This window comes from Notolepis coatsorum (genome assembly GCF_963971535.1).
Source record: "Notolepis coatsorum genome assembly, chromosome: 10".
NCBI lineage: Eukaryota > Metazoa > Chordata > Actinopteri > Aulopiformes > Paralepididae > Notolepis > Notolepis coatsorum.
This window is the reverse complement of record NC_140174.1, coordinates 42,158,868-42,173,328: the sequence shown is the minus strand read 5'-3', so window position 1 is coordinate 42,173,328 and position 14,461 is coordinate 42,158,868. Positions and strand designations below refer to the sequence as shown.

General features: G+C 44.7%; 2 protein-coding genes across 3 annotated transcripts in view; one reads left to right on the top strand and one right to left on the bottom strand.

Moving 5' to 3' along the window:
* Nucleotides 1–2,920, bottom strand: part of nrxn1a (neurexin 1a) — a gene marked incomplete at both ends in the record, with an annotated part of 111,652 nt that extends 108,732 nt beyond the window's left edge. The window contains 2 exons of the mRNA XM_084323021.1: nt 2,462–2,544; nt 2,668–2,920. Coding sequence (XP_084179147.1) covers nt 2,462–2,544; nt 2,668–2,920 — 336 coding nt within the window. The remainder of the gene's footprint in view (nt 1–2,461; nt 2,545–2,667) is intronic.
* A 5,103-nt stretch (nt 2,921–8,023) lies between these two features.
* On the top strand, nt 8,024–14,235 carry chac2 (ChaC, cation transport regulator homolog 2 (E. coli)). Of its 2 annotated transcripts, XM_084322755.1 has the most exons (4): nt 8,024–8,190; nt 8,368–8,465; nt 10,491–10,526; nt 12,727–14,235. In XM_084322755.1, the coding sequence occupies exons 1-4, from the start codon at nt 8,148–8,150 to the stop codon at nt 13,096–13,098; spliced, it is 549 nt and encodes a 182-aa protein (XP_084178881.1). In that variant the 5' UTR covers nt 8,024–8,147; the 3' UTR covers nt 13,099–14,235. The 2 variants fall into 2 exon arrangements, with proteins under 2 accessions (XP_084178881.1, XP_084178882.1); XM_084322756.1 differs by having other exon boundaries at nt 8,065–8,465.
* Nucleotides 14,236–14,461: the final 226 nt, after the last annotated feature.

Genomic DNA, 14,461 nt, shown 5'->3' with positions numbered 1-14,461 from the left:
CCAAAATCAAGGCCTGACAGGGTGAGGCTTCTCCTCTCGACCCGGAAGATCAAACTGACGTGACAGGGCGTCAGGCTTGACGTTCTTGGAACCGGGTCGATAGGAGATGGTAAACCGAAATCGAGTGAAGAATAACGCCCACCTGGCCTGGCGAGCGTTAAGGCGTTTAGCCCCTTGGATGTAAGCCAAGTTCTTATGGTCAGTCCAAACAATGAAAGGATGTGCCGCCCCCTCTAACCAATGTCTCCATTCCTCCAATGCCAATTTGATTGCCAATAACTCCCGATTACCCACGTCGTAGTTACGCTCGGCCGGAGACAGCCGGCGCGAAAAGAAGGCACAAGGATGCACCTTACCATCCTTTAAACATCTCTGCGAGATTACCCCCCCCACCGCGGTGTCAGAGGCATCCACCTCCACAATGAACGGAGCCTCTGTGTCGTGACGGATCAGTACAGGGGCGGAGGTAAATCGACGTTTGAGGTCGCAGAAGGCCGACTCTGCCCTAGGCGACCATTCAAAGCCAGGGAGAGAGGACTTAGTGAGAGCGGTTAATGGATTGACTAAGGCGCTAAAATTGCGAATAAAGCGCCTGTAAAAATTTGCAAAGCCCAAAAACCGTTGTAACTCCTTGAGCGACGAAGGCCGTGGCCAATCCAAGACTGCACTCACCTTGGCTGGATCCATGCGAAGATCGCCCTTCGTCAACACAAAGCCCAGGAAGGAAACGGTGTCAGTGTGAAACACACACTTCTCAGCCTTAACAAACAGTTGATGCTTAAGGAGACGTTGAAGCACCTCACGAACGTGCAGTTGGTGTTGCACCATATCGCGAGAAAAAATAAGGATGTCATCCAAATATACAAACACTGACACCCCAATTAGATCCCGCAGCACGTCGTTGACCAGGGTTGGAAAACTGCTGGAGCATTAGCTAAACCAAAAGGCATGACTAAATACTCATAATGCCCATTAGGAGTATTAAATGCAGTTTTCCACTCGTCCCCTTCTCTAATCCTGACCAAGTTGTATGCATTACGTAAGTCAAGTTTAGAAAAGACCTGTGCCCCCTGTAAGCACTCAAAGGCGGTGTCCATGAGCGGTAAAGGATAACGGTTCTTGATGGAAACGTCATTCAACCCCCTATAATCTATGCACGGCCGCTGATCACCATCTTTTTTAGCCACAAAAAAGAAGCCAGTGCCTGCAGGGGATGTGGACGGTCGGATATGCCCCGCGGACAATGCCTCTCGAATGTAAGTGTTCATGGACACTGTCTCAGGGCGGGAGAGAGAGAACATCCGTCCCCGGGGCGGAGAAGCGCCGGGTAGAAGATCAATGGTGCAGTCGTAAGGTCTATGAGGCGGTAGTGCTTTAGCACGCGTTTTACTAAAAACGTCCGCCAGGTCACAATAGACCGCAGGAACACCTGCCAAATCGGGGTTGGGGGATAATAAAGAATCTGCAACGTCCACCGTCAACCTGGAGAGAGACAAAAGAGGGAGGGGGGGAGGGACGGATGAACTCACGCCAGCGTCAGCGCTGACGCCGCTTCCCATGGAGAGTTCACCCGTAGCCCAATTAATACGAGGATTATGCAGCACAAGCCAGGGGTGGCCTAAAACAATGTCGGAATGAGGAGACATAACAACAAAAAAATTCAAATATTCCCCCTCGCTACCCGCCACCCGAACCCACAGTTTCCCGGTGCGCTGGGTAACAAATCCACAACCAAGCGGTCGGCCGTCCAGCGAACGGACAGGGATGGGCACCTCTAGTGTCTCTAAAGGAACCCCCCATTCTAGAGCCACCCCCACATGAATCAAGTTGCCCGCAGCCCCCGAATCCACTAAAGCCTTGGCCGTTGTAGAAGAATCCCCCCACCTGACAGTGACATCAAAAAAAGTACGTGAGTCGTGAACGTTTATGACCGGAGAGACATGCCCACCTGCTAGCACCTTCCCCAGGCCTAGCGGGCTCCTGCGTTTCCCGAGCCCCGACAGGCGGCGAAGCGATGCCCCGTGCGGCCACAATGAAAACAGCGCTTCTCGTTGACCCGCCTCTGTTTCTCCGCTTCAGAGAGGTTCAACGCTCCCAGCTGCATGGGCTCGTCATCGCCCCGGTGCTCTCTCATTGGCTGGTATGCTGGCCGATCGACACTAGGAGAGGGACGGAAGAGTACCTGTGACGAAGCCTCCCTCTCGCGTCCCCTCTCCCGGTGACGATTATCTAACCGAATGGCCATGTTAATCAATAGATCCAGGCGTTCGGGTAGCTCCCGCGTAGCCAGCTCGTCCTGCATGCGAGTGGAGAGACCATGCAAAAAATGGACACAGCAGGGAACCTCAGGCCAGTCCGCCTCCCGAGCCACAATACGGAAATCTATGGCGTAGTCTGCTACGGCGCGAATGCCCTGCCGGCAGGACATAAGTCGACTGCCGGCCTCGTAAATGGAAATCACCCTGGAGGTATCGAATACACGGCGCAACTCCAGGGCGAAGGCATCCGCGTCGCGGCAGACCACAGACCCACTCTCCCACTCCGCTGTGGCCCAAGAGAGAGCACGACCCGTGAGGAGAGTTATAATATAGGCTACCCGAGCCACACCACTGGGGAAAGTACGCGGCTGTAGTTGAAAAATGAGAGAGCACTGGGCGATAAACTCACGGCAGCCGGTAGGAGCCCCTCCATAGCGCTCCGGCGCCGGCAGACGTGGCTCTCGGTAGTCCTCCCGATCCACCGGATACCTCCGCTCGCCTTCCCCGCCGATCGATGATGCTCCGGCTGTGGATATCCTCGTTGATGTCGTAGAGCGGGCCTGGTTCACCGCCGCCAACGCTGTCTCCGCCGTCTCCTGAGAAGCCAGGGAAACATCTCCCAGTCGACCCAGCTCGACACCGACTGCCATCTGCCGCTCCATCATGATCCTGAGCTGGTCCCGTAGGCTCACCATCTCGTCCCGTATCTCCTCGTTGGAAGTCATGATGGCTAGAGCTTCTGTTACGAACGGGTAAGTGACTTCCAAGTTGTCGAGGTAGAAGAACGAGACGGAGAATGTATTACTATATCAAAACAGTTGTACTGTTTATTAACAGGGGAAAAGCATAAACTATAACAGGGAGAAGACAATCTGTCTGTGCTTGTCCAGCGGTAGGTACGTCCGTAGAATTAGGTGAAGCTCTAGCAAAGAACAAGGAATAGAGCAAATGTTAAATACGTCACATTCTCAACATTCCACGCTGTCAATGAGGAGCAGCAGTCTGACAGCCAATGACAGCACCCAGGTGTGACAGACAATTAGTGATGACAGCAATCAGTGGTGACATACAAGGTGAACAATAACAACAGGAGTGACCCAGGTAGACAGTGGGAGACAATCCTAAGGATGATAGTCTCCCGAACGTTACAGAGAGCCATGATTCGAGTTTATTGAAATTTGATTGCAGTGTTGACTGAATTTGAGGTAAGGTAATTTGAGATGTATATATCACTGTGTCGTCGGCATAGAGTTGAATATTACAACCTGTGAAAATTGAGGGGAGATCATTAATAAATATTGAGAACAAGAGCGGGCCTAATGTTGAGCCTTGTGGCACCCCACGTTCCTGTACTGCCAATTCAGATCTACCATCCTGTATAGCAACACACTGTTTTCTGTTGTGCAGATATGAATTAAACCAGAGTAGGGCATTGCGTGAGAGGCCAATAGCGTACAGTTTGTCTAATAGGAGATAATGGTTGACCAAATCAAAGGCTTTTGTTAAATCAATAAATATTGCACCAGTGAGATTACCATTACCAGATGAAGAAAATATATCATAAGTGAGTTTTAATAAAGTAGTAGTTGTGGAATGATTGGAGCGAAAACCAGATTGCGAAGGTGATAAAATATAGTTGTTGCTGAGATAATTAGACAGTTGTTTATAAATTAACTTTTCAAAGACTTTGGCTATGGAACAGATTATTGCTATTGGTCTGTAATTATTGGGATCTAGTAAATTGCCTGCTTTGTGAAGAGGAGTGATTTTTGAGTGCTTCCAGATGGATGGTATTTCATGTGATAATAAAGACAGATTATAGAGATCACAGAGGGGGTACATCAAAATGTGTCGAGCAAGTTTGAGAAATTTGCTTTCTAAACCATCTAGGCCTGGGCCACTACACACTTTGAGGTCTGTTATGGCATTCAGAACATCAATAGGTGAGATTTTCGTGAACGAGAAGGAGCTGTTGCAAGGTGGTGCATTGTTACAGATGACATAAGGATCCGGTATTGTGGGAGTACAAACTGAAGAGAAGTGTTGGTTAAAGGCTTGAGCTACAAGAAGAGGATTATGCAATATGGTGTTATTAACTTTTAATTGATTACATTGAGTATTTTTGTATCAGATGAATTAGTTATAGTTTAAATTTTTTTCCAAAATTGTTTAGTGTTCAAAATCAGAGTTGAGAGATTCTTTATAATAATTTGATTTAGCATTCCGAGTCAATATTTTACTTTTATTTCTAAGCTGTCTGTATGTTTCCCAGTTTGCATGATCCTTATATAGTCAAGTGTCAAATGGACATGGAAGACAAAGAGGAAGAGGATGGTAAAAGAGAAAATAAAATAAACTAAGACATCCACCACTCCTTTTTTTGGTGGTGTTCTACCTCGTCGAGGATATAAAGAGGTTAAACTTTTTTTTTTTTTTTTTTTTTAGCAACGAGGCATCAATTTCACTCCTGCCATCCCTCCCTCGCCTCTGAGATTCAGAATGGTCTCTCCTGGTGTGAGAAAGAGGTGAGGAAAGAAAGATAAATTGGTTGCAAAAGTTGACAGACTGATCATCAAACTCCCCCCAAAGCACTGTATCTTGACAGGAAGAGTGGATGAAAATATAAGTCCGGTGAATGAGGGAGATTCTGAAGGGTATGAATGAAGGGATCCAGAGAGGGGGAGGAGGAGGAGAAAAGAAAACCCGGCCGTGGGACACGGAGCTGCTGGAGGTGGAAGAGAGGAAAGCTGAAGGAGGAGATAAGATGAAAAGGAAGGCCTCGGTCACCTCCCTGGAGGAGAGGATGAACAAGAGGAGTCAAGTCCAGCTGAGCCCCGGCTGGAGAACTAACACAGAAGAGAGGGAGAGAGCAGCGATCATGGGAGAACTATAGTCAAGAGCAAAGGGATGTGAATTGGGCCAAGGAAGTGTGGGTGAAGAGGAATGACGTGGCCCAGGGGGGGAATTGATGGAACATACTACATTGGAGAATGAGGGTGGAAGACGTGGACATTTTGATGAAGCTGCAAAGATTTGGATCAAGGCACCAATTCTTGAGGCAGTGATTCAATTGGATTGATGTGATGTCTATATGGTATGTATCTTTATTATCTTTACAATATACAATATCTTTAATATATTGTATAAAAAATAAGCAGTTCTGAATACTTTTTTGAATTTTTTTTTATCAGATTCAAAGAATGGTACTTTATGTTTTTTTGTTGTTGTATGTACAGTATTCATGACATTTATTTAAAAGTTGTATTGTGGCAAAATTGGTGATATCATCGACTATGGAATCGTTGCATGAGGATGGAAAATCATATTGTGGTGAGCACTCGCCGGGAGGGGGATTGTGTTGCTACTGTACTGAAGCAAAAGACAACAGCAACACACAATCATAATTATGACAATGTATAGTAAGAGAACAATTGGACATTTTGATAATTACATTAAATGTACATAATTGATTCATAGAATATATATATATATATAATATATATATAACGCTTGGTGTACTATTGAAGTAGAGAACACAGTTTAGCAGACAAGGGAGAATAAACGAGGTAGAGACGAGGGTTGAAGCTTAAAGAAGGGATATTTACTACAATCAAAACTACAAAACAAAGGAGGCACAGCCGGGCTGGCTCTGTAACAAACACGGACTGAACACAAAACAAACAGAAGAACGAGCTCACTAACTGGACAAACTCACATGATAGGACAAAGGCACGATACGGGAACAACACGGGGTACTGGAGGAATGTCGCCACAAGGAAGGGAGGACAGACAAGACACCTAAATACCTACACTAATTAATAATCAACAACACCTGGCCAACACAGAATCACAACATACACAATGACAGTAAAGCAATGACAAACTAAACAACAACTAGACACTACTGCAATGACACACAACAACACAACAGGGGAGTAACATTACACATAGACAGGGGTGGCCCAAGACAACAAACAATTAGACACTAAATCTATAACTTGGAACCACAGTAGAATGGCCACCTGTACCAACAGGTTAGTCTGGCCACTAGAGGGTAGGAGACCAATGTCAGGAGGAGAGCAATGTCCAATGTTATTCTCCTGCCGGTCATCAAAATATATTTATATATATTTTTTTATTATTATTTTTTTTTTTTTTTTTAATAATTGTATTTATTCTTATTAATTTATAATTGATTTATTAATATTGTATAATTGATTTATTTATATTTTATAATTTATTATATTATTAATATACATTTATTTACCCATGGTTGGTTTGCTGAGCATGGATGCTCTTTTTCATCAATGCCTTGTTTCACACTCACACACATACAATAAGTAATTCTGACTCTGAAATAACAACATCTCGGGGTGGAAGGGTATGTTTGATGAGAAAAAAAATCATTCGTCCTGATCTGTCTCCAACCAGAATGTCCTTCATCACATCGAGTCAACCTTCTTCTTCTCTTCTACAGGTGTTCGACGACACCTTGGCTCTTCACCAACTCTACTCCTACAGCTCCCCACTGCGGCTCCATCTCTCTCCCCCTGGCACTGACCCCCCCCCCCCCCCCCCTCTCTCTCCAGCTCCTATTCTGACTTCAGCTCAGACTCCATGCAGCTTTCCTTCTGGCACCTCTCCAGCAATTATACGCTTGGTTCCGCCATGACTCAGTCCTCTTCCGACTCCTCTCTCTCTCCATCAACAGCTCTTGAAGTCATCTCCCAACAGTTGGAGCTCTCCTCTAACGCCGACTCAGAGCTCTCTCTCTCTGGCGTCCGGACTACAGATCTGCACCGGCTCTATTCCCACATTCAGCTACAACTCCATTTTGGCAGCGACGCCATTTGATTCCTCTCCAGCTCGTCTCTGACTTCGCTCCGGCTGTTTCGCGCCTCCAGCTGCGGCGTCACTCTGAGGTCAAACCCCGGTCCGACCTTCTCTTGTCGCCAACCCAAAAGGGTCTGTCTTACAGGGCGATGGGACTGTTTCTCTGGACCAGGTTCTGCCTAAGACGTGACTAGCTATAGCACAAGGCCTTTTCCCAGGTCAAAGGTCCTGCCTACACACTGTCATGAGACGGCTGCTCACTTGGCTGAAGAATACCTTTCAGTGCTGCTTTAGGATTACCACTGCTCCTGTGTGAGCTCTTACACCCAAATTAGGTTTTCTGGTTCAGACCTCCCTAGCAATATATAAACCCCATTAAGGTGTAAGACTTCATTAACATTTTATGGCCTCATAAAACCAGAGCCTCATTCATTGTCTATGGAGCAAGCCACAGATTTTTACATCACTGATTGGAGGATTCTTTTTCAGATGTTTTGCTTTAGGGAGTGGTGCATGTTCACAAATACTAAATGAGCAGGGGACAGGGATGCTATAAACACTTGATATACAGGAGAGGGAGCAGCGAGGTATGTTGTTTATCTTATCGCTAAAAGAATCACTGCCTTTCTAATAGCCCAGTGGCGCTGTCCGCGGTGCTGAAACGCTGCGACGCCCCCTGTGGCTCTTCATTCGACGCACCCACGGTACCGTAAGTCCGTAGCTGGTCTATAAACTTTAAGAAATATCATTGTGGAAACTCAGCACCCCCTGGTGTCAGAACATGCTATTTATAACACATGCCCTCACTAAAATGGCCTCCTGGAACAGCACGTTCTTCCTGAGAGGGCGGGTTTACAAATAATTCTCCGCTGTGGTTGGGCGAGCGGCTAGATTCGAACGATGACGTCATGCTTATTCGGTAACCATAGAGGGCATTTTGTGAGCTGGTAGGTACCCTCGTCAGCCTGAACAGGGCACAATTATAATTTAAATAAACCTAAAATGATATTAACAAGTATACAACATCTGTCGTAGCCTACTGGAGGTGAACAGAACATGCATATCGACGCAAATTCCGAATCAGCGGCTCATTTATCAGGTACATTTGACTAAGCTGTGCTGGTTAGCTGCTAAACCAGTTGTAACGTACTGTAAACTTGAACGTTGCCTACCCGTCCTTGTCTGTAATAACAGTCCTTAATATTACGTCCTACGGCCTTATTAATTAATAGTTCCAACATGTGGGTTTTTGGATACGGTTCTTTGATATGGAAAGTGGATTTCCCCTTTGAGGAGAAGCGGGTCGGTTACATAAAAGGCTTCAGCCGCCGGTTCTGGCAGGGCAGCACCGACCACCGCGGAGTCCCGGGGAAGGTGAGTCCACGTGGAGTCTACTTGACCAGCTGTCAGCTGCTTTTAGAGAGCCCTCATACATTAAGAGGCAGATGGTGGCAATACCTTCAGGACCCTTAAAGGTGCTGTACGTGTTTTTATTGTTTGTGAGAAAACAAGTGGTCTACATGTTAAAATAATAGCTGTACACTCAAGACAGCCATCGATCACTGATATAGATTGTCTGGTCGGTAACATGATGGGTATCACAGTCCCTCTGCTCTGCAGTAAACAGAGAATACATTTTCTATCAGGGTTCCACTTGATCCAATCAGGAGAGATTCAGGATCAGGGACTTGTTATTACTTTTACTACTATTACTACTTATTTTCCACATGTAACAAGACACAATACAGTAATAATAATAATAATACACAAGACATCACAGGACAGTACTTCAATAATAACAATAATGACAAGACAATTAAATGAAATCAAATGAAATTAAATCAATAAAGCAGTAGGCTATATAGTATAAATAATATAGAAATAAAAAGGAAAAAAATACATCCATACAATTAGGTGAAGCTCAGCAGATCAGAACACCATAGGAGACTCCACCCCCTCCTGCCATCTAACCCAAGAAACAGGACCCCCTCATATCCCGGGTCCACTGCACATAGAGCCGAGTACCCTGAGCCCCCACCCGCCCCAGCCCCGATAGCCAGGCCCCCGGTCCACGAGAACCCCAAGTCCAGCATCCCAGAGAGCCCGAGCACCGTGCCTCAATGGCACTCCAACTCCCAGAGGATCAGGAACTCATTTTAAGCAAATGTGTCTATTCAACAAGTAAGGTAATCTACCAGTGCAGTAAGCAAATTTGTCTTGGCAAGATTCTCCTGATTGGGGCTATCGTGGACAGGGTGAGCAGTTTTTTAAGTACCTGGGAGTCCACATCACAGAGGACCTGACATGGACAACACTCTATATTATAGACTCTGTGGTAAAAAAGGCAAAACAGCGTATCAGGGAAGATACTCCACTCCTTCTATTCCGGGGCTGTAGAGAGCATTCTGACTGGAAACATCACTGCCTGGTTTGGAAACAGCACGGCCCAGGACAGGAAGGCCCTACAGAGAGTGGTGCGCTCAGCTGAGCGTACTATGGGTATTGCACTACCACCCCTGCAGGACTTATATACCAGGAGGTGCAAATCCAGAGCCTGCAGAATAATGAAAGACCCCCACCACCCCAACAACAGCCTGTTCAAGCTGCTGCGGTCAGGCAAGCGCCTACGCACACACGCAGCAAGAACAGAGAGACTAAGGCTCAGCCTCTTCCCCCAGGCCATCAGAACATTGAACACTGAACTCTCCACACACAAGTACACATGAGCAAGCACACACATACACACACACACAACACACATTCTGCATTCGCTCACACACAAACGGTCACACACAATGGAAAGGACTTTAAAGGAACGAGGGGAAAAAAGGTAACTTTAAGGAAAGAACTGTTGTGGTTCTTGTATAGTATAGTTTAGAAATAGCAAGTATAGCATAAGGATATAGAGTAAAAACTGTATATTGTATAGTAGTAGTGTACATAGGACCCAGTGCCTTAATTCGTAGCTAACAGTGTATTGCATTTATCTCAGGACTTTAACATGTCTATTTTATTATCTTCTACTTATTTTATTTACTATTGTATTGTTGCACAATCAAAGCGGGCATGGCCACCCGCATTTCACTGTATGCCCTGGTATGTATGTGACAAATAAACGTCTTGAATCTTGAATTTTGAATCTGATTGGATAAAGTGGGAAGGGATGATACGGTTACCTGCAAATTTATTTTGTGTTTACTGCAGATCGGAGGGACTTGGCGACCCATGTTACTGACCAGACACTCTATATCAATGACGGCTGTAGGAATGTAGAGCTATTTAACACTTATTTTAACAAGAAAATACCACTTACCTTTAATGTTGCACATGTTCACTGGGCCCATCAACTCTTTGTATAATGCTTATTCAGTGCACCTGCTTTTCTTTGTCCCTTCGCAGCCCGGCCGGGTCGTGACCCTTGTGGAGGACCCCGAGGTGAGCGCCATTCACCACATTTTATTAACGCAAAGGTGCTATATAAATAAAGATTATTATTATTATTATTATAGATCAATTTCTATGGCTAAGGTTGGTGTGTAACCATGACTTGATCAGCTGCACTGCCAATACCCTCTGCAGTGTTGGGGGAGCAGCTCTGAGAGCATCGTTTTACAACCAATTAACACTGGAAGAAGAAGTACAGCAAAGATACCTTCAAAAATATAATCTGATTAACTAAAGTTAAAGGAAAACTCCAACATTTTGGGAAATTAGCTTATTTAACATCTTCCCTGGAGTTAGACAAGAAGATACATACCTTTTTTTGTCTCTGTGCATGCATTAGGCTTAGGGAACAGCCGCTCCGTTAGCGTAGCTTAGCTTAGCTTCATCACTGGAAGTGGGTCAGACTTGTACCCTGACGTTCCCTACAGTGCCCTACAGTCACGAAATACACTCCAAATACAACTCCAAAACTTTCCTGTAAACATGTTGTGACCTGTGTATTTACCACGTGGAGAAATAAAATATAATTGAATTCGACAATTACGTTTTCTAAGCAAATATACTCTGAACTATTTTTTTGCCTAACCACTCCTCTCTGGGCGCAGTGATTTCAGTGCTACTTTTATTTTCTTTTTTTTTTAATCTTTTTTCCCCCTCCATTTTCCTCCGATTTTTCTCCCATCCCAATGTTAGTCGTTATGCCAATTCCCAATCCCCTTCCTGGTCGCTGCGCACTTTCCCCCCACAGTCAGATCATCTGGGAGAGTGGAGGCTATCACATGCTTCCTCCGACACACGTCCAGCCAATCAACCGCTTCTTTTCACCTGGCAGCGCGGATATTCTCTGAGAGGGCGTAGCGTGTGGAAGGATAACACTATCCCACTCAGGTCCCATCCGCGCTTAGCAGGCGCCCCGACCGAACTGTAGGAGTCGCTGTTTACAACGACCCGGACCCACCCCGCCAGCTTCTACCACCCTCTAATACTGCCAATTGTATTAGTGTGAACGGCCAGCCAAGCTGGTGACAACCCCGGAGCTGTGAGCTGGACTCGAACAGGCGAATCGAGCTCACAGCTCCGGGGTTGGTGACGAACGCAATCTCCGCTACGCCACCTAACCGCATCTTCAGTGCTACTTTCTAACGTGACGCCGTGTTTGTTTACATTCTCATTTCATTCAAATGATCCGAACTGATTGAAGTTTATGGATACCATGACTTAAAATCCTCTTACCTTACCGGAGCTAACCAGCAACCGGACACTCAAGCGGATAACGAGGGTAACTTCCGGTCGGGGAGTTCCAAAATAAAAGAGCGACGTCTATAGCAGCGGCAATACGTTTATTTTGTACATTATCTAACGTTAACACGAACAACTAACTTTAGGTCAGTAGTACTCTTTACTGGTTACTGTTACCTTTGCACTTTGGTTAGATGCTAACTTCTTGTGCTGTATGATAACAAACAATACATTTTAATCTAATCTAATCTAGTGAAGCTAGCCCCCAACATTGAGCCACTGTAGGTCCTGGTGAGGATATTCAACAAGATATTTAAAGGACCATACCAGTCTCATTTTTACTTCTCTCCATTACGAGATTGTCTCTGTCTTAAACAGATTTCCTGTGCATAGGTGTATAACGGTGTATGTTTAGGTACTACAGCCTACCTTTCACACTGCCATTGATGTTGAAAAGGGTTGCAAATATGCTCCATGGAACTTGAAAGTCGCTAGGCACAGGCACTTGTGAAAATCACTATATTGTTTATGTTACTGTATTACTCTACTACAAGCTATTCAAATTCAAATTTGCGCAGCAGGGAGTCGGTAACAAGCGCACCCAACGTATTGCAGGAGTTTGATGTGCAGGGCTTTTAGTACAGTGTTAACAAAAATAAAACAGCGCAGTGATTTCCATAAGGATGAATTATCTATGCAGAGCAACTTTAAATTCTCATCAAGTATTTTTCACCCCTTTTTAACAACAATGGCAGTGTGAGGACAAGCTGATAACAGTTAAAACACTAAAACACTTATGAAAAATGTGTTAAAGACTGGGGCAATTTCCGGTGAGAAATCAAAATGAAGTGTCAACAGATGTGGATAATTCCACTGAACTGTGTTGGTGCTCTATTCACTTTAATATCATGCACATATTTCTGTGTCTCTCTCCCTGTGCCCCTTGTTCTAGGGATGTGTTTGGGGTATTGCCTACAAGCTGCCGAGAGGCCAGGAGCAGGAAGTGAAGAGCTACCTCGACCACCGGGAAAAAGGTGGTTACCAGGTCATCACTGTGACCTTTCACCCCCGTCCGCCCCACACCCCCCCTCCCAGCCAGGCGCTGCTCTACATCGGCTCTCAGGACAACCCCGACTACCTCGGCCCCGCCCCCCTGGAGCACATAGCCAACCAGATTGTCGCCGCCACTGGGCCCAGTGGGAGGAACACGGAGTACCTGTTCCAGTTGGCAGAGGCTCTGCGGACACTTCTCCCCGAGGACTCGGACTCGCACCTCTTCTCCTTAGAGATGTTGGTCAGGGAGAGGCTACAAGACATCGAGTGACACAAACGCAGGCTTTACGTAGCGGCGCTGAAACCTGGGTCACCTCATCCCAGGGCTGTATGAAGGTTTCTCTGTCCACTATGCGGTACATTCATGGTAACCATGTTCAGTTGTCCCTCCAAATACCTTTTATTTATCTACTGTTACAGTTGGTTTTATAATTTTACAGTGATTTGAAGATTAGGCCATACTGTATAGGACTACAAGCATAGACAATAAAAAATACATTAATCATGCTAGTTATCTTAATGCTTCATACATGTATAACGCCATACACACACACACACACACATCTAGTTAGTCTCAAATGGTCTTCCAGATTGTCCTTGTTCTCACACTGTATTCTATCTTTGCCTAATCAATGAAATGTTATAATCCAATGTATGCTGTCGCTCTGCAGACGGACATGTTCTCGCCGCAACGTACAGTCAGAGCAGCACCACATCATTTTATTCCTGCCACGTATAGAATAAAAGTGCTTATGATGATGCTCTTTTGGTTCTCTCCTTTTACCTCCACCCCACACAAACACACAGACACAGACAGTGACAAAGGTTTGTAACCAGTGTTTATTGGCTTTGGCCAGTAGTAGCAGGTGTACAGCAGAGCTATAGAACAGTTTGGCACTAATCTACACCTCTAGTCATTCCGAAAGGAACAGCTTGTGTGTGTGTGTGTGTATAATCAGAATATATATATATTTTTACAGGGCATAACGAGGGATTGTCTACAGTATGTGCATAATATAATATATACAAATGAACAAATATCAGTGAGTCTTAGCATACATACTGTTACATTACTCTATAAAACACACTGAAAAATGTATTTATCAAATAGTAAAAAACTAAAAAGTCTTGTCGGAGATGAAAATGACGGAAAGCGATAAAAGGGTTTCAAAAGATAACTACATTATGAACAATACAGTGATGATTGAAGAAATATGTCAATGTCATTATATAATAGGAATATATATTATTTCATATAGGGGTGTGATGATACACTCGGGATGTGATTTGATTCAATACACAATACTGGGTTCATGATTCATCACAATATTTTGAAAAACATTTGGATGAAGAAAATGTATTACTGAAAAAAGACTTGTTTATAGGCATAATATATGCAACATTCTATTTTTATTAAATTGTTCAGTGGTGTTAGTGACATGTTATAGCTAATCATCTCATAAATTGCCATAAACATGTTTTGCTGCTATGATTAGAGGTATAACAAAGAGATAAAATAAAATGACATTTTCATATTGTGAATTATTGTGGCATCATGATATATTGTCACACCCCTATTTTACACTATTACAGTAATAGGTTCTAATATAGTATTTAATTATATTACAATATAT